Raw genomic sequence first — 21,077 nt, 5'->3', positions numbered from 1 at the left:
TAAATGATGTATATATATATATATATATATATATATATATATATATATACATACATACATATATATATATATATATATATATATATATATATATTAAATATTTACATTATATTTATAGACGCTTGTACACTGGTGGTACGCGTCGCATAGTTTATTATTATTATTATTACGTGTACAAAAGACGAGCATATGGAAATAATAATAAAATTAAAAGAAACAGAAGAAAAAGTATAAACATTTCACGGTACGATTCGTCGTTTGATATAATCGTAGAAAAGTGGGCGGTTCAGGGAGAAGAGGGGGCGGGGGGGTCGTCGCGAAACAAATTTAATTAAAGAGATATAATAAGAGAAACCCGCTGCGTTCACATTATAAAGAAAAAAAGCAAAAAAAAAAAAAAAAAAAAAAAAAGAAAAAAAAACAATGGAAATGCAAAATGTGGTACTCATATCCGTGCGTGTGAGAACGTTTTGTGTTGTGCGAATTTTTGTCGGCTGCGTCTCGTCGAGTGAGTGAACGCGAGGAGAACAAGTGCGGAAAGTGTGCGTAAAAGTGTAATTTTCTAGTGTAACAAGGGCCTAACTCCACTTTCTGTCCCCCTTAACGATCCACGTGCTCGCGTACGTCGGTAACGGTACACTTTTATTTATTACGACGCGAGTTAGTCAAACTAGTTTCATTCTCTGCATTCAAAAATATACCTCCCGAACGAACGTGGACAAAATTAGAAAATTATTTTTTTACAATCCTTTTGATCTGTTGTTTATGTTAAATTCAACGAACAGGAAGGAGATAATAGAAGTTCTGCCCCTTAAAAATCTTTCCCGCGCGCTTTGTGGTTTACATTTCAGCGAACCTTTGAAGATAAAGTAGAACAAGTTTCAGAGTACCCTTCTAAATATAAAATTGTATAAAATGGTGTTTGATGGGCTGTCTCATTGGTGACACATGATTTTGCAAGAAATTTGCCATTCTCGCGATTTTTCACGGACTGTAATAATTCACGTGCGATTGAAGTGGACGTTGAGGAGGGGGAGGATAAATAATCGTCCTTTGCCATCGATCCTTTGCTCAAAGGGACGAACAAGTGGAGAAGGATCCTCGGTATCCTCGGCGACCTAATTAATATTTTAGTATCTAGTCGTTGTTAATACTCAGAGCTTCAGAGAAAAATAGGCAAAAGAAAAAAAAAAAGAGTAAAAGATAAAACAAATAAGCGTTACATAGAAGAAGATATTCGAATCCCAAGAACGGAATTCGTATCCAATTCGAGGCTAAAACAGTTAGCTTCGCATTGAAGACAATGAAAGTTTATCGAATCGACTCATTAAAAAAAAAAATGAAAAAAACACCGAAACAACCCGGCACTTTGTACTACAGTTAGTCTTTCGGTTAATTGAACGCCTGAGATCCTCCATTTTACGAGTAGACACGAAATACCAAGTATATAATTGTTCATTAAGTATTGTAGATTTTAATAATCTATCATTTACATTGGTACCCATCAATTCTCGATGAAACGTTCGCCTCCTTTTCAACGAAATACTTCTGTTACCATCTTTCCAATGAGAAGAGGCATTAGACTAACCGCGTAAACGCTTCGTTCAGATCGATCGACGTTACCTGAATTCAAGAAAAATTTATGTAACTCTACGTGCTGTAAGATCTTCTCGCTTCACTGAAATTTCATTATTGTTTTATACGTCATTTGAAATATTCTTATTGCGAAGACAATTAAGGAATTCTTTCGTCTATCACATTACGATCAGATATACATTTCTTTGGATATTTTGCACGTTACATGCACTCAGTATTGTATTTTCTTATCGTCAAATTTCTCCAGTATCAGTCGGTGAAATCACTTGATTTGAAATAATTATAAATACTTCGCCAAAGGAAATCGACTCCACCTTTTTTTTTTTTAAATTTTACATTCAGTCTATTCTATTGTATTGTATTTATTACACGTCAACGTTATAATTTTTCATTGAACGACTTCTTAAAATCAGGTCACTCGATACACAACTTGCATCAAGTAACTGAACGAAGTTACTTGATGTTACGTACTGATATATTCAGATGATAGACACTGAAACGAAAATCTACGAAAACCTACGATAGGAACGCGAAAAATGCACTTCAACTAGCCATATCCGAGACATAATCAAGAAACAAGAAAAAGAGAAGGAAAAGATCCTCCTTTCAGGGGAAGGATGAACGACCGTTCGATCGATGGACAGTTCTTATCGATTTGAGAAAATGTGATTAAAAAGTATATGAAAAAAAAAAAAAAACAAATGAGAAAAACGGTCGAGAAGAAAGAGAGAAATAACAGAATACTTGGGATTCGTTGTGGAGGGGGAAAGGGTGACTGATAGATAAACATTCGGCAGAATTAATTAATGTCCTTAGGCTAGATAGGCGAATCTAATGCAGGTGTAACAAAAGAATTTAAACAAAAAGATTTAGCGCGTCATTAACAACAACAACAATAACAATATTTATTATTATGAGGAAAAATGTTATGTTACAAAGTAATGAATAATAATAATAATAATAATTAAATGATAAATAATTAATAAATAGCATTAGCTGCCGGTTTAAACCGGCGAGGCCACGTGGTCGACTGTCCTAGGTAGGGTTAAGATTTCGGTGACGTAGAATTATCGGTAACAACGCGGTAACATAAAGAACGATTGTCGTTTAGATGTAAATATATTTTTAAACGTAATTTCGAAAGCAGTTTGGTTTATTAAAAATTATTGGGGGAATTTCAACTTGTATCAATATCTCTTTCGAAATTTAATTTGTAAATTATCTACATACTTTTATGGTACTAGCGTGACAGAAGTGAGAAGTGACATTTTAATTGAGAAATTTCATACATTGACAATTGTTATTCTTACTTGTTCGAGAAAAATATCAAGAAACATCAGTGTTTTATTATTACTTTGATGTTTTCAAAATTTGTTCAACCCTATAAATACGAAGCGTAAGAAGAAATATTGTTCTGCACAAGTTTTCACTAAAATCTCATTTAATATCTAATAGAACTCGAAACTGAAAGCCACTACGCTTCCACGATTTAAAGTGACGAACTGAAAGATTCTTCTTCTCCTAGTTTTTCTATAAATCATTCGATCGAAATTTTTTTCGACGCGTGAAAGAAAATTCACGGTTGCCGCGCAATGTTACGGATTTTACGTCGCCAAGAGCAACCAGTAGAGCGAACAGTACAAAGCAACGTGTCCTAGAGCTAATCGAGAAAGAGGAAAGCGTTCGAGAGCGGGGATAGTGTCGTAGACGGTAGCTGATGTGTTATATTTCGTGGACGCGATAGGATTAATATTCGTTCGCGTTAATAAGACAGACATTTTTTGTACGCTGGCGAGCATGATTTTACGAAAAATCGTTGGGTGTTGATGAAGTAGAATTAAAATTGCGATCTCGTGGAAAATCATTCCGAACAAGGATGAAGTCATTACGATACGCTTGCTTCTGATACGCTACTTCGTGTATCTCTCAGTTTTCTCGCCGGTCAGGATAAAATTTCTGCGTGAAATCGTTTATCTATCAAAGACGATTTACGATCTAGAAACACTTTCAGTGTAATAATTCTCGATAAGAGTATCGAATTGATGATTCTCTTGAAGCAGAATGATTTTATTATTACAAGTTTGTACCGCTGATCCATAGGAAATGATCCATTAAAAATCGATCAAAGATCAATTTTTAGAAGTTTACTCAGTTTAGTATACAACAAAGGATTAATTTTCGTCCAAGTCGAAAGGATCTAAGTTTAGAATTGTGCTCCATCATCATTCAGTCATTCAATCGATCCATCGTTCGATTCTAATTTCTTCAAGTTTCAATCAATTTCACAATTTTCATTGAAACGAACGTAGTCTTGATCAAACTGAGAGACACACGTGAAACGTATAGACGAGTACACAATCAAAAACACGGTAAAGTACATAGATGCAGGACGCATATAACTTTTAAGGTAGAGTCAAGAGGCAAGTCGAAAAATTCGAAATGACGTTGCGTCTGTATGTAACAAACGTGTGCGCAATATATAGACAGATACAGACGCGTATACATATGTATGTACATATAACAAATGATACATATATACATACATACATACATACGTATACAACGCATTACATACGGTGTTGCGCGATATTAACGATGCTGCGTACGAACAGATTACAAGATGGATGAAAGTTCTACGGACGATTAGATTCAATTCGAGATGTTTATTGTACGTTGACGATTGCCGGGGATTTAAGAGATATTAGTCTATGCAAAAGGTGGAAGATTGAAGGGAAAAGGAAAAGGGGGGGGGGGGGGAGAATATTCGAAGAGACGGTGAAATTATCTCGAGAATAAGAAATTGTATTAATATACATGTACATTGCATTGCGGAAGGATATATACATTATGTAAATTCTATATATATGTATATGATGCGTGTGTAATTAATAAAGTGTTGATATATATGGTTGACGATAACGCCACGGCGTGTACTGCCTCCTCTATATCCATTTATCTAACAATATTTTATGTAAACGTACAAGCGAATATTGTCTCGACATTTTTTTTTTTTTAAGTTAACGTTTATGCATTATCATTCTCTTTTTTTTTTTTTTTTTTGGTAAACATTTCTTATAAATAGTCTAGATACTTATATTTATATCTAAAGATACACGTCTCTTTTTCCAGACGATTAATTACGAGCGTTCTTGATGCATTTTTATCAACGTCTGGCATCATTTTTAATAATTTGATGAACACAACGATGGTAAAATAAATCATTCTCTTCGTTCATTCTCAGTAATATCAAGTGTGTATTTTATTTAGTATATGATTAGTTTAGTTAGATTCTCACGAATGTTTGGAATCTGTTGATTTAACTTCACCTAAGTCTCGATCGAATTTTACAATCTAGTGCTAGAAATTTTCCAGAAACATTGACTTTAATCCGGTGATCCTGTTGATTGAATATCTTAGTATATTAGAGGAATTATTTAAGGAATTCGAGTATCAAAAACTGGCTGTCAATGATCGTCAAACGTTGCGCAATCATTGGAGGACGGAATGTCTGAATTCTAATTGTAAGTAAATTAACCCTTTGACAGTGACAGAATGGCGATTAATTTAAAGTGAGTAACTTAAAATAATAATCGTTCCTTTTATCCTCGAAGTTATCCTCTTACACTCCTCATCTCAACAACTTTCGACTTATTTTCAAATGAAATAAATTGTAATTGTAGTGATACGCAAGATATAAATGTTCAAGATGTGAAAATGTATGTCACACTTTGCTGCGCCCTTGAAGCGTAAAAAATTCCATTACATTATTAAAACGACGAGAAGAAGCCGCTGAATCTTCGAATCGCAAGTCATAAAGTTTTCAACTTGCCTTCTCTTTTCAATCGAGATTACACGTGCGACGAACGATCCAATTGTTGCGATGAACGACGATTAGATTTTATCTAATTACGTGACACGATAATACTTCACCTAATAAAGAACGACTTTTTAGATCAATCTTTTATTGCTGTCGTCGATCGAATCTGAAGCACCGTTCAACAAGCCGCGTTCATTGCACAGACTTTAGATAAACTCTGAACACACACTCGTGCACTTGAATCGATCTCAGGCCCCGATATTTATCGTACATTCAGATAAAAGCGTCGAAATTATTTCCCTTCAAATTACAGTATTATACTATATATCATATAGTACGGCGAGATATTACTGTAACATTGTGTATTACAGTATAGAATAGATATGTTCTGTTAACGCGTACAGCAGAATTTCAAATTTTAATTATTACTCGATGAAATAACCTGAAATCTTATTGCTCGAAACGAAAAATCAACGTTACCATTATATGAAACATTTCAATTTTCATATCAACCCTTCGTACAAATGGAGCTCTGCTATGCTAGGTTATTCATTTATTACGCTATACGGCGTAGGAAAATATTTCATAGCATCATGTTAGTTGACAAAATTCAATGCTGTTATATTTTTGTATTGTATAGTATAATATACAATATTGCTGCAACAATATGCGGTATAACGTACAATGTTACGGCAGCAGTCGTTTCATTGCCATAAAACAGTACTGTACTATACTGTGCGACGTTTTAGTATTGCACTACACTGCACTTATGTAGCACAATGCCGTTAGCTACACTATACCCTCAAATATACAGGACGTTTCAATTAAAACAAGACACACTTAAATGTCTTTTTTCTGCGATGATACGAAAAATATTTTACTCGCTGTTCTCTCATTATAGTAACAAAGAAGGAATCTCGAATTTCCTCGCTGATCATTGAGAATTACTTGCTTCTCTTTAACGTGTGAAGGATTTCATTCAAAAATTGCTGAAAATTACAATCATGCAATTCTAATTAAAGATCATTTCAAGATCTTGCAGCGTGTTTTTCAATTGCACACACATAAAAAAAAAAAAAAAACAAAGAAAAAAAACCACTTACTCACAAAATCCATCGTTAATTCATCGTTTCCTCGTCACTTCGATCGAATGCGATATAATTTCCGTATCATCACAGTTTGAAACATTTAAGCGACCTACTGTATTGCAGACAATCCATTTCGAGACGGACTTCCTAATTATTCATTTGGAATTAAATCCGTCAAATCGAATGAAGTGAGAGGCCTTTCGCCTAAACCGCAGCCGGTGTATACGTATTCGCGCGATTATTACGTGGTGGCAGAAGGTGGCGGGCCGAAGACCACTCTGCTCCTCGAGACAGCGCCGAGAACCGGCTTCAGGAGGATAAAAAAGCCAGCGATGAAGAACGCGGTGAACGTTAGGCTTCTTCCGGTGTAGCCGCCGGGCCACCATTTCGTGTAAGTGCCCGTGATCAGCGTGGCAAGCAAGAGGATCGTCACGACAATGCCGCCGAACGCGTGCACGATCTTCAGGAGGACCGGCCTGAACCGCGGGTACAACCATCTGGAGTTGTTGGTGACGACGCCGAACGCTGCTGTCAAAAACACGAGGATGATGCTGACCAAGCCGAGGATCGAGTGAGGCGTCATGAAGTGTGAACGATTGTTCACCGTCTTGTTCACCACGATGATGATCAGGCCGACTAACACTAATCCTAGACCCAATGTGTGCAGGATCCAGTGGAGAGTCACTCGGTTGACTCGGGACACCTTCCAGCCGACGTAAGCTTCGCCGGAAACGTTGAATATCGCCTCGGTTATCAGAAGACCGACCTGTCGTGTGTCGAAGCAAATTTGGATTTGAGATTGCGATCGATAAACGAGGTATTTTGTCTTTTTTTTTTTTTTTTTAGTAAAAATGACAGAGGTGGATGATTAGTGAAAGAAGGTTTCAAGTAGGAATTTAAGTAGAAACAGATGCCAGACTTTTGAGAGAGAGTTTCAAAGTAGTTTTTTTTTTTTTTTTAGGTTACTTTTGATCGGAGATAAGTTTAGTATTTTCTTTTATAGGGAAACTGCAAACTATTCTTTAGTTGTCATGGTTATTTTTCAAATCAAAGGTGCTACTATCTTAATATGTTTTAAAAATGTTTCTCTAGGGTATCTGCACGGCTATTTATAATTAAGAATTCCTTCCAAGTATAATATATTATTATAAATATTAATATAGCATATTATTATAATATATTATATATATAATATTATATTATAATATAAAATATATAGTAATATTATTATAATACATTAATATAAAATATTATTAGTATAATATTTTATTAAATATTAATAAAATTCTTTTCTAAAAAAAATACGTCTCTGTCTTAGAAATATTTATATATTTACGTTGTTGTTAAAAATATTTAGTACGAATCTAGACAACGTAAGAGAGTATTAATTTGCATATCTTACAAATAATAATAAATTTCGTTTCCTGTCAAAATTGCAATTTATTCTCGCATTATTCTCACTCGGTCGCTGCCCAGATGGTAGAACCATTAAATTTCAACTGCCAAAAATAGCAATTATGCCCTTGGCCTAACGACAAACTCTAACACACGACGCCTCGGCGTTTGACGAATTTGATGGGCAGAGCAATCGACAGACAAAATGGCGTTCGTTTTAGTTTACTCGAGGAATGTTGTAACCAATTTGTCGATCTAGGTCGGCGGTAGATGCCTTCACCGTTTAATTCGGTGAATGTGCAAGTGTGCACGCCTACGATATTTGAAGGAGATAATGAATCGACATGATATCGCTAGAAAAAAAAAAAAATAAAAAAGACTAGAATCTTCGTGATTAGATTAAGCAGCAAGTTCAATTAGTTAGATGATCTCGTTTCTTTTTTTTTATCGTAGATCTCTGGCAAGTTTATTTGTTACTTGTTTCCAACGACCTATACATGTCTTCTAGATTCAACTGTATTTGGTTTATCTAAGAACATTGTTCGGAGTAGTTGTGAATAAGTAGAACTCAGCATTCCTCCAACTACGAAGATGACCTAACAGTCGAGACACTTGGATCAAGGTCTCTGAATCATGTCTAGGATTTTATGCTTTTTACATACGAAACTCTGGGGAGTGTTAGGAAATCATTCTTTTCTTTCAGTTTCAGGAAATACGTTAATATAGTGTACGTTCGAGATATTTGCATTTAACTCTGCTGTATTTATTATAATCTACAGTAGGCTCGTGAAAATATTCGAAGAAGAAGAATTTTTATTAATTTAAGCAATTTTATCTGTGTCGAGAATGAAATTGTTTTCGAAACATTAGATTAAAAAAAAAAAAAAAAAAGGAACTTATCGAAACAAAATATTGATCGTACTGGAAACACTTGAAACTAATCTGAAAATGTAGAAAAGTGAAACATAAAACTTTTACACATTTATTACGAGCATAGATTTCATTATTCAAAATTGAATGTACGTAGTGAATAACTGATTGTTCAAATACTTTGGTATGCGAGGTGTATAGTTGCAACGTGACTCATTGCAGTGTTAATGAAAATTATATTTTATCCCCGTAAAAAAACTTCGAATACTTGCACGAATCACTATGTTAATTTTCAAAGATGCAAAGAAATACTTCTATATTAATTAATAATATTCTATGTATCTGTTGGCTCGTTCTTTATTGAGTATACCCATCGTGTATCGATATATTTTCAAGCTGAAGATGACGCATTACGAGAAAATTGATCGGATGCTCTTGACGCTTTAACAGTCCAATGAATCACATCTAAGATTTTACGCTTCGTAGAAAAAAATGGTCGGGAATAAAATACGAAGCGAGTGATTACATCGTTTCTCGATGTCGTACTCACTAGCAAAAATATTTTGAACCGAACACCGTAAGATAATCTCCATAAAATCTCTATTACACCCTCGATTACGTAGTTAATATGAAATCCACATAAACGATCTTCCGTGTATTAATTTTTAAATCCCTGATAAATCGCATTTCACATAGGAAACTTTCTATGTACTTTGTAAAGAAATTCACACTGAACAGATTAACTTCGACTGAAATTTTTTTTATAAACTTTATTACTGTTGATTATATTCTTCTTCCGTAATTTATCCTTAAGCGAAAACTCTACGAGAATTTACATGATAATAATATAATGATAATAATATAACCCTCGTGATGTGATTTTCTAAGAAAAATTCTTTGTAAATGATCCAATTGCATTTGTTAAATTTTATTGAGTTTCAAAAAAGAAAAAAAGATACACTAGCAATTTTGTCAATATATAAAATCTTAACGCTAATTCACTTTGTATTAAAGAAACATTTATTGCAATCGTGCCATTGCGAAACGCATTCGTAGCTGACTTTAAAACAAGTGAGTTACACTCGAGTAACGAACCAACGAGTTGCTTCACCTATTAATTTCTGTGCAATGGAATTCTTAACAAAGTGTTGAGTTACTGATGTAATGTAGGAGTCAAGCACCTAGATTCCTGATCCACGTGTTTTATTATTCGTTGGTTCGTTGTGTAATTAGCCTTGGTTCGCTACTTACTCCGACGGTCATGCAAATCGGATGCCACGAGAAGAAGCTGTACTTCTCAAAAGCCAAAGTCACGATGTATATTACTGGTGCTAGTAACAGGATGTGTGTAAGCACCGAGAATACCAGCATGATAGCACTTGGCGGTCCTTTGCTAGCTGGTTGATCCGTCATTTTTCAAGATCGTGTTATCCTTGCACCTGTAGAAATGATTATCAAATGTAATGTCAGAAACAAGACAGATATAAATGATATTACAATATTTTAAAATTTAAATGAAAATTATGTTGCCATTGCATCCTTTTCATTTTTGTTGTTTAGTTAGTTGGTTGATCTGTTATTTTCAAACTGATAAATATGATTAATATTAAAGTATTTTTAAAATTTGAATAAAAATTATAATTATTATTTCTTAGCTAGTTGATCTATTATCTTTGCATCTGTAGAAATGATTATTAAGTAATGTCAGAAACAAGACAGATATAAATGATATTACAATATTTTAAAATGTAAATGAAAATTATGTTGCCATTGCATTTTTGTCATTTTTGTTGTTTAGTTAGTTGGTTGATCTGTTATTTTCAGACTGATAAATATGACTAATATTAAAGTATTTTTAAGATTTCAATAAAAATTATAATTATTATTTCTTAGCTAGTTGATCTGTTATCCTTGCATCTGTAGAAATGATTATTAAGTAATGTCAGAAACAAGACACATATAAATACCAAAGTATCTTAAAATTTAAATGAAAATTATCTTTATCATTATATCATTTAATTAGGCGATTCTCAAATTGATGTTGGTCTTACCTATAGAAAGGATAAAACAAATATCAACGATACCAGAACTTTTAAAATTAGGAATAGAAACATTAAAAATATAAAATTATAAGATTGAAATATAAAGACTGTGTCACTGCTGCAACGTCTAATTCAAAAACCTTCGGTATAAAATTATCGGGGAATTGCTCTCAAAAGGTTAAATTGCAAAAATTGCAAAATTTAAATATTTTAATAAAAAAATATAAATTTAAATATTTAAATATTTAATAAAATTATGCGAAATTAGGATTTCAGTATTTAGTTAAGATATCTTTGTCCTAAAATCTTGAATTATCTCTTTATTTTAATATTTTAATATTTTAATATTTAATTAGAATTGTCTCTTTGTTTTAATATTTTAATATCAGAGGCTTTATAGCGAAGATAAAATTCTCGAGTTGAAGAATATTTAATTACTCTTCTTATTAATTAATTTTAAGAAAGCGGTTGATCATAGTTCTTCAAAAATTAAGACGTCCATTCTTCGATTTACTAGGGGAACGATAAATTCCAGGCGACCTCAGCTGGTCTTTTGACGCAACTGCTCCTACGATCGTTTGAGATGTGCGACGTGTGATTCATTGCTAATTGCGCGACATGATTCCACGTTTCTTTCAAGCTTCCACTTGTGTTCGAACGCGCAGAAAGTCGCGTCTATTATGACAGCACGTAAGCATGAGCTTGGTAAATGAAACCACTGATTAAACGAACGTCTGTCAAGATCGAGAAGTCGATTATTGGCACAGCTATAATGGTTACAGCTGTTCGAGGATCTTTGAAGTATTCTGAGCTAACTGGAGCTTTAAGAAAATCAAATCTTCCTAGAAACTCGTACGATGGTTAGTGGTAGTTATAATATTTGCTAAACAGTAGACAATCGTAAGAAATCGAACGACGAACGGCTCTGTTTTAATTTCAATGTACTTGAAACTGTTGTAATGTTAAATGAAACGGAGAATAGTTTTAACTTTCTTCAAAATGTTAAATTTTTATTCTCACTTTCTCTAGAAAAGCATTTTTCTAAAATTTAGATACACATTACGAAATATTTTGGCCATTCATTGCGGTCGATGTAATATCATACTTGTAGTTACTGTAAATTTTCTTCGGTTATTATAAAATTTCTTTTTCTCATCAAATGTAACTCATAATTGATATTTTTTGTATTAAAATAATAGAAATATTTCTTAATTACAGAATGAAATGATATCATTTTATATTTAATTTTCCACACAATATACTCCAAATTATTAAACAGCAACGGATAATTGAAAGTAAATATATAGTGTTTGCATTCAAAAAATTTTGTACAAACATCGTTGTCAAGAATTTTCAAGTACAGTTGACAATTAATCCTCCTTCGATCAGTGACGCGCTGTGACATAATACATCATTTCTGCTATGTGCACATTTTCTACATCAACAAGTAGCTATGCTTATAGTTAACTGTGTCATTTGATCAGTTGCGACGTCATTTTTTTTTTTTTTTCTTTCTTTGACACACCGTGCAACGTAGCAAGTACTAATTATAACAGGCAGCGACAGGTTCAAGTGTTAACGACTGTGAATTCTAGCAGTCTTTCCCTCGAATTGACTGAACTGCGAGGTTTCGTATGACTGGCAGCGGTCTTCTAGAAAGCAGAACTCAATTTCCTTGTGTCGTTCAAATTTTCGAGTCGCTGGCCATGATTTGCTAATTTCGAAACTGTATGTCGATCGAACAAGTTCGATTGCAATAATAATTCTAATTACGTGGCCGAAAATTGCTTTAACTTTCAACCATGCGCTGATGCAACGTGGTTCTTGATCTTTCTTAAAAAAAAATATGATTGTATGATAAAAAAAAAAAATACACACTGTTCAATACACAATGAAATTGTAGTTGCACGAATTTGAAAATCATGTATTTGTTTAGGAAGAAAGAAAGTTGACTTTCGAAGTCCAACTTCAAATTTGCTTCTCGCAAGCTTCCCTTTGTAAATCGGAAAAGTGGATTTTCAAAAAAGTAAACATACTGGCACGATCATTTTCGAGGGAAGCATCGAGTGAACGACGAACACAATTTTATCTATTAAAAGTATATAATTATACGAAACGAAGAAAGTCGCTTGTTACAATTTGCGACGAACTTGAAGTGTGATTCTGAACTGATCGTTTCAGACTAATAACGGAATATAGGTGATGGAAAGAAAGCTGTTAACACAGAAGTGTGTTTCGAAAACACTGTCCAAGATGGAGAAAAGAAATACTCTAACTCGTTCGCAACAGAAATTCAATTTCGATAACTACACAGACAACAATGCAAGGAAAAAGAAAAAGAGATAATCTTCGCAGTATTGTCATTTGGAATAAAAAAAAAAGACGATAAAAAGAATGATAATAATGCAAACAGGAAAATGAGATTCCAGTGTACGTAATCGTCCGCTGATAGATTAACATCGAACAACGTTGGATTGGCTGTCAAAACAGAAAGATGCGCGCAAATAAACGCTGGAAAACAATGTGCCGTTGGGATCGAGCTCATTATACTACGAGGAAGTGTTTCGCATGCTTTAACAAAGGCGAATACCATTATCGCGGAGCGTATAGCAAATTTATGAACGCGATAAAAGGTCGGATAAAAATTGTGAATGTAAACTGAAGAAATTTGAATTCTACTGTGAAATTCGGAGATTGTGAGGTTCGTGAAAGATATTAAAGACACGTTGGAAATTATGAGCGACGCCAGTAATAACTTTTTAGCGATACATTAATGTATAATATTATAACTGTACATACGTCAATGAAAAAAATAAAAAAAAAAAAAACGCGAACGAAATATACGTATGCCGCTTTAACGAACTGTTCAAGATATGATAATTACCCAAGATTACTGGTTATTTTGTAGAATTACTCAAGATATATTGGACGTTTCGTGATAATTATTCAAGATTGTGGCAAATCGACGTCGCGCAATTGGAAAAATCGCACTGAAAGAAATGAGGATAGTTTCGTTAGATATTTTTAAACTCGGTTGGTATTACTTATATTTATAATAAATATTTTGCACATAAAATTGAAAATTAAGAGACTGTTGCACTATCATTATTAGCTTTAGAAAAATAACAGTGACAACAAATTGCAAAATCAGATATCTCCACCGATGATCTATAAATATTATTCATTTACATTTCAACTTATGAATATTCGTGAATGACGATAGAGGTACTTGATTCCCCATCTCTCAGTATTATCGCATTTGCAAACCTTGTTATATTTAAAAATCTTTAAAAATTAAAAGGAAAAGAAAATTACAAAGAGATCGTTTAATACTTGAGATAAAACGAAGATTTTCTTATCGAGGATTTACGGCGCTCATTATGAACATTGCTAAGCACAACAGAAGTATTTAATTTTTGTCAGCGATCTCACGTTTAAAAATTAAAATCTTATTATATTTAAGATATTCAAAAAAATAGAAATCATTCTTCTGACTCGCGGGTAACTACTTGCATTCGTTTGCGTTTAAGTTAGCGAATATTGCAGAAAAATCAACAAATTCGTCAATATTGGAACATTTAACCCGAATTCTCACAACTCTGCGCGATTATGTTTTATCACAATATAATAACGCGGCCTGGCACGCTTTCAGATACGCTCCACTTTCGAACGAGATATACCGAGATATATCACGCGAATCGCGCGTTTGCGATTTGCTGTGTCGAAAACAGAGCACGTTCGGGAACGAAGTTGTAAAAGAAACTACCGCAAATCGCTCGTTGCATAAGCGACAACATAAAAATAATCGCGCACGATAATGAAAGAACGCTTATAATTACGTTCCAGTGGAAAGAAAAAAAAAAGGCTGTCGTAAATTAATTCGACGCAACTCTTTCGAACATCTTGAACGACACGACTCGTGACGAGAAGAATCGTCGAATGTCTTTTGACGTGGCGACCGATTAATTTGGCAGAGGGGAACGTCTGAAAACACCTTCATTCATGAATTAATCTCAAGAATGAAAAGAAAGGAGCTTCGAATCGATTGATCTTGGAAATTTTGATTTATGGATTATTAATCGGGAACTCCACGATAAAGGAGTGAAAATGATAAAGGTAATATAAAAGTCATTGAAAATAATTAAAATAAAAGATGCCTCACGACTGTATTATTTACACGCAATTGCTACAATCCTATGTTTCTTCTCCTATTGCACTTGTTAAAGAGATCGAACTATACATAATTCCTGTTCAACTTCATTTACAAAACAATAAAAAAGGAACATCATTTCTCCATCAACGATGAACGGAACTACGAAACAGTATTCTATTTTTGATCCTCTAAATAACAGGGATCGCATTCCAAAGAACAAATGTGGAGAGCGTGACGTATAAAAATTCACCACGTGTAATTGCTGAAATTATGAAATTAAAATGACTTCTTTACTTTCTCAACAATTACAGCCTTTCCAATTACTTTTCTCAAGAAAAAAAAAAAAAAAAAAAAAAAACTATTTTACGTACGCTGATTAACTGTAGAAAGTTCTTCATGGATTGAGCTTCACGTTCCAGAANTTTCTCAAGAAAAAAAAAAAAAAAAAAAAGAAAACATACTTTTCAACCTACATTCCGAGGAATAAATATATTGAGACGAGCTGTTTTCAAAATTATTGGATCGGGATTGAAAGAGCGTGCTTCTCGAAGAAATTGCAAAAAGAACAAGCATCGAGAGTAAGGCAACTCACCTCAACAGCTGCGAACTCGTTCACGTTCGATCGAACGTTGAAAGAGAAAGGTCACGAATTTGGATTGTTTATCCTGAAGAAAAAGAAAACAAAAAAAAAAAAGAAAAAGAAAAACGGGAACAAATCGAAGAAGAGAAGAAGAGCACGGAACGGCGTCCGCGCCTCAACTGAAGCACGCTCTCCACCATGGCCGCAACGATCTATCGCTGCGTTGCCAATACTCCTTACTGACAACGAGAAAAATCGTCGAGTAAACGCGGCCTTGGCGCGTCTAGTCGCCGCAGTGTCTGAAACGTAACGATTGATGTTTAAACCTGAACGAATCTGCCACGCTATATATATATATATATAAACACTCGTGTGCGTCGTTTTTACACAGGAGGAAAAAAGTTTGTTCGAACTGTTCCCGATCGTTTGAAGATCGTGGCTTGAAAAGCGAGCGAACTCGAGGCAAACTATTATTCGATTCGTCACGGTCCAATATCGTTGAGTGGCGTCAGTGCTGATGGGATTCGAGATGTATTCTGCATGTATAGAGAAAAATTTAGAGTCTTTAAGTTTTGGCGATCGAAGTTGAAGATGAAGACTTTACAGCGAAGATTAAATAGTTTAGAGATTAAGATTCTTGAAAATCTCGACGGATCTTTTTTAATCTTCGAGGTCTCGAGAATTCTGTTTCGATCTTAGCGTTTTTTTCGGTGATTTTAAAATTTTCGCAGACAGAGTCTTAGTGTGTTGCAATAGTGTCTTGGAATTTTGATACTTTGCTTTGGTCTTAATATCTTAATGTCTTGATATTTTAGAATTTTAGTATCTTAAAGTCTGAGAATTTTCATAAAGTCTTAGAATTTTAGTGTCCTAGGTTCTTAGCATCTTAGTAACTTGAAATTTTAATGTTTTGGAATTGTTATATCTTAGAATCTTAGAATCATAGAGTTTCGATACCTTGGTATTTTAGAATCTTAGTATCTTACTGTTATTATTATCTTAGAATATTTGAATTTTAATATCTTGGAATTTTGGTATCTTAGAGTCTTAGAATCTTAGTATCTCTGAATCATAGTATTTTAGCATCATAAAATTTAATATCTTAGAATTTTAGTACCTTCGATCTAAGTATCTTAGTATCTTAGTAGTGTCTTACAATTAGTATCTTAGTATCTTAGTAGTGTCTTACAATTTTAGTACCTTAGATCTTAGTATCTTAGTATCTTAGTAGTGTCTTACAATTAGTATCTTAGTATCTTAGTAGTGTCTTACAATTTTAGTATCTTAGATCTTAGTATCTTAGTAATGTCTTACAATTAGTATCTTAGTAGTGTCTTACAATTAGTAGCTTAGTATTTTAAAATCTCAGTGTCTTAAAAAACGTCTTAGAATTTTAATATCTTGAAATCTTCGTATCCCGTAAAATATCACAGTATTTTATATCTTAGCATCTTGAAAAAACTCAATTTTAAGCATGACTCGCAGTCTATCATAATTATCAACTGTGTTAACATCTTGATAAGTGATCTTTGACTGAATTTTTTCACAAAACATCCTCGAAAGCAAATGTATGCATAGCGAGTTGATTCTCACAAAGGTACAACATCTATATTAGCGTCGCGGCAAGTTTTATAGCGGCACTTCACTGTGATTAGGTAGCCGATTACGTGATCACGTAGCCAAGCATCGGTTTCTTTCCTTCACTCCCACGTAAATAAAGGTCTTTTTTTTTCTTCTTCCTTTCTTTTGGCGGCCTGCTAAATTCAGCTGAGAACCGACTGCGATAAAAGCAAGGCTGTTCGGTTATATACGGAAACAAGACTTCCTCGTGTAGCGACAACTGATTTCCCATCGGATGAGGCTTCTTTTTGGACGCTTTGTGTACGTTCTCGACGCTTTTAGGTCGTTGCGGAAGATATTGCGCCGCGGGAAGAACGTAGTTTTAGCTTGAAAAGTTTATCAGACAATGCAATCTCCCATAAAAAATTTTCACATGGAATAAAAATGCAAATTCGATTACGCCTTATTTACTCTCGACGAATTTACTGTGATGAAATAAAATGCAAATGGACAGAGCGAACCTGCTCCGAAATTTTCAGATGCTAATTAATTTTTTTCATTGTATACTTGCTGTTTTTCGTGTACCTGTTAGTGTTTCCTTTTTTCATACGTTTCCTTTCAGTTCAATTTTTCAACTACAAAACGCGATATCGATTTTACGGTCGTTTAATTAATTTCCCATATTAAGAGGCAAATGGATCGTCGCGTATGCAGAATTCGAAATATAATCTCCGAAAGTTGTAGATACTCGTATGCAAGGTATAATTTCGTGCGTTAATTATGATTTATACGTAGTCGTACACCTCGTGGACTCGTTCAACTTTGCGAGATTCATTTTGCTCGTTCATTGTTCATTCTGCAACAGTGAAAAGTTATCGCAAACTTGTGAAACAAGTTTGATAATAAATATTTAATCATTTGCTTAAAGATGAGGGAAAATAATTTTGTCACTTTATTCAAAAATTATTCAGAAAATAGAAATTTTATCTAACATATATTCTCATAATATGTATATTAATACAAAACACAATTTATGTGATATTTATTGTATATTTTATTATTATAGAAAGACAATACACTGTGTATTTAATAATAAATAAATACGTGTTACCTGAAAAATAGAATAGAATAGAAAAATACTATAAAAAGAATAGAAAGAATAGAAAATATACTATATATTTGTTAAGAAATGAATACGTATTGCCTGAAGAAATAAAATAGAATAGAAATATATTATAAAGAGAATAGAAAAAGAATAAAAAAAAATAGAAAATATACTATATATTTAATAAGAATACGTATTACCTGAAAAATAGAATAGAAATATACTATAAAAAGAATAGAAAAAGAATTTAAAAAAATAGAAAATATACTATATATTTAATAAGAATACGTATTACCTGAAAAATAGAATAGAATAGAAATGTACTATAAAAATAATAGAAAAGGAATAGAAAGAATAGAAAATATACTATATATTTAATAAGAATACGTATTACCTGAAAAATAGAATAGAAATGTACTATAAAAAGAATAGAAAAGGAATAGAAAGAATAGAAAATATACTATGTATTTAATAAGAAATGAATACGTATTACTTGGACACGCGCTTGAAATTTACGCTCAGCAACAGAATGGCACAATGAATCTATGTTTCTCCCTTTACACACGATTTCACAAGGAAAGTTTGCCCGTGACAATAGTTTCTGTTCACCGCTGCACAGTATGCTGTTCCATTGTTAACTGTTGTTTCATTAATTATATTTCTGACAAGTGGTAACGGCCAGAAGCGAACGACGTTCTCTTCTCTGCCATCGCACGGGCCATTTGCTGCCGGCGGAAGTATGCATGGACAGTTCATACGTATGCACGCGAGCGCATAAATCGGCCTCGACGACCATCGGAATGTACTCTGATTGCTTATTCGAGGCGTGGATGCCAGATACACTTCGATTATGCAAATATTCGTCGGTTAATAACGTTAACAATGCCGACAGACTCGCGCATCTGCGAATTTTCATATCTTCATTAGTGCACTTCAGGCTGTTACATCTAGCGAGGCTATTAACATACACGGGTTTCGCTTCGTTTTCAAACAGTTTGTTTACGAATACGGTGCGTTTCGCGGGGATAAGTATACTTAGGAATAGAGAAGTAATCTTGAAAAAAGAATTTTTTTTTTTTTACTTTATTTATAAGCTGAAAATAGTATTGTTGAATTGTCAATGATTGTTGTAAGATTGATTTAGAGTATTTAATTTTATTTCGAATTTCATACTGTTGCCAGAGATTATTGTCAATTAAATTAATTGAATTAAATCGAAAGTTCTGTGATTAAATAATTTAACTCGAAATTATTATTACAATGATCCAATGACAATAAGTCAAAAATTACTGTTAAATTAAATTAAATTACTAGCGATAAATTTAATGTTAATTACTGGTGTGTATTTATTTATTTATCTATTACGTATATTATTTATTTTATTTATTTTTATCTCTCATTTAATTAATTGTTTACTAAGTCTAACTTTTCGCTTCTGAAATATTCTGAAATATCAACAGAAATTACGTTTTAATAACTTTTGATTTGATAGTTGAGTTTCGAATTATGAACAGCTAGTCGCTTAGTTAAAAAAATACAATTTTAATGAAGGTATTTAAATAAAAACATTTAAATAAAACATTAATGAGATTCTTTCAAGATTTATTATTAGGAATTATCGTTAATAACGTAATGTCTTGCGAATATTGCAATTGCAAGTTAACCGAGTGATTAATCACTGTTTTACGTGAAATTTACAGAGACTTCTGTTTCTTTGCTATTAGCTATAAATAATGATTCCACGTCCACGCGGTATGTTTGCTTTCTTTGCAAAAGTTGTGATTTTATTGGAATAAATCGGTATCTTCTCTTGAAAGTTTGACACGATTATTATTCATGTTCAATTTCGCATGACTAGCGGCACTTTGGAAAAAGTGTTTCTTAATATTAAACTTTAAGTTTAATATTATTTAATATTATTATTGAATATTAAGAAATAAGTAATAACTTCGTTGAAATACGAGAAAAGCTGATCTGTCACAGAATTAACTTTGTTTGGATCAGAATTATACGATTAATATGATTCAACAAGCATGGAATAAGGAGAAACAACAGTCTGAATCAGAAGTAGTATTACGAGCAAGAGTTTATCTTCCTTTTTCTTCCACATATTTTTCCAATGACGCAGTTTCATCTACCCATATTATACTATTCTGCAATTGGTTCTAATAAATGCTTAATTGAAAATTTTCGCATTTTGACGCATTCTTTCATGTACACGCAATGATCAAGCTTCTCCAAGATTATTATTAAAAAGGTAGATTTGTAACTTGATGCAAATGATTATTATCGTAACGAAACTCTTCTAAAATAATTCCATCGACAATTTTCACTCTTTCTATCATTTACTTTTTATACCAATTTTGTTATTTACTTTTCATAATGATCTTTCGTAATAATAACTTTCTTTCTTTTATAATAAATATCGTAGAAATAATAAATAAATATCTTAGAAATAATAAATAATATCTTTTATAATAAATATCTTAGAAATTTCTGACCAATTCCAAGTAAAATTCTCCTTAAATTCTTAAATTTCTCACGCTATAATTCCAAGTAAAATTCTCCTTAAATTCTACAAAATTTTCATTTCCAACGGTACACAAAATAGAAACACACTTTGGAAACTCTCAACAACCATCGTATGCGACAGCAATCAAAATTCCAATCTTCCAGTAAAAAAAAAAAAAAAATCAGAAAAATCTTTCATACGATTTCCAATTCACCACTTTCAACAAAAAAAAAACAACTTCTTATTGCTTTCACCGCTATTTGGTATCGACAATCGCGATTCTGCCAGCACGTGCCACCTCTGACAGCTGCTCTGTGTTGACCAGGAGTCGTCATGACAACTCGAACGATCACCACGCG

The 21,077-nt window shown here is 33.0% G+C and overlaps 1 protein-coding gene across 1 annotated transcript; it reads right to left on the bottom strand.

Annotated features, from left to right (window-relative positions):
* Positions 1-3,735: 3,735 nt before the first annotated feature.
* Positions 3,736-15,741, bottom strand: LOC122527434 (transmembrane reductase CYB561D2-like). Its single transcript, XM_043651633.1, has 3 exons — positions 15,554-15,741; positions 10,018-10,205; positions 3,736-7,267 (listed from the first exon to the last, which is right to left on the bottom strand). The coding sequence occupies exons 2-3, from the start codon at positions 10,177-10,179 to the stop codon at positions 6,743-6,745; spliced, it is 687 nt and encodes a 228-aa protein (XP_043507568.1). The 5' UTR covers positions 10,180-10,205; positions 15,554-15,741; the 3' UTR covers positions 3,736-6,742.
* Positions 15,742-21,077: the final 5,336 nt, after the last annotated feature.

Source organism: Frieseomelitta varia, unplaced genomic scaffold (assembly GCF_011392965.1).
Source record: "Frieseomelitta varia isolate USP_RPSP 00005682 unplaced genomic scaffold, Fvar_1.2 scaffold_217, whole genome shotgun sequence".
Taxonomy (NCBI): Eukaryota; Metazoa; Arthropoda; class Insecta; order Hymenoptera; family Apidae; genus Frieseomelitta; species Frieseomelitta varia.
The sequence above is the reverse complement of the archived record's forward strand: the minus strand, read 5'-3'. Positions and strand labels throughout refer to the sequence as shown.

What these genes read in the sequence shown, in the direction of transcription:
- LOC122527434 (XM_043651633.1), bottom strand. Translation starts at nt 10,179, where the DNA reads ATGACGGATCAACCAGCTAGCAAAGGACCGCCAAGTGCTATCATGCTG. An exon ending in CGATTTGCATGACCGTCGGA is followed by an intron (nt 7,268 to 10,017) that starts GTAAGTAGCGAA and finishes GACACACGACAG; the next exon opens with GTCGGTCTTCTGATAACCGA.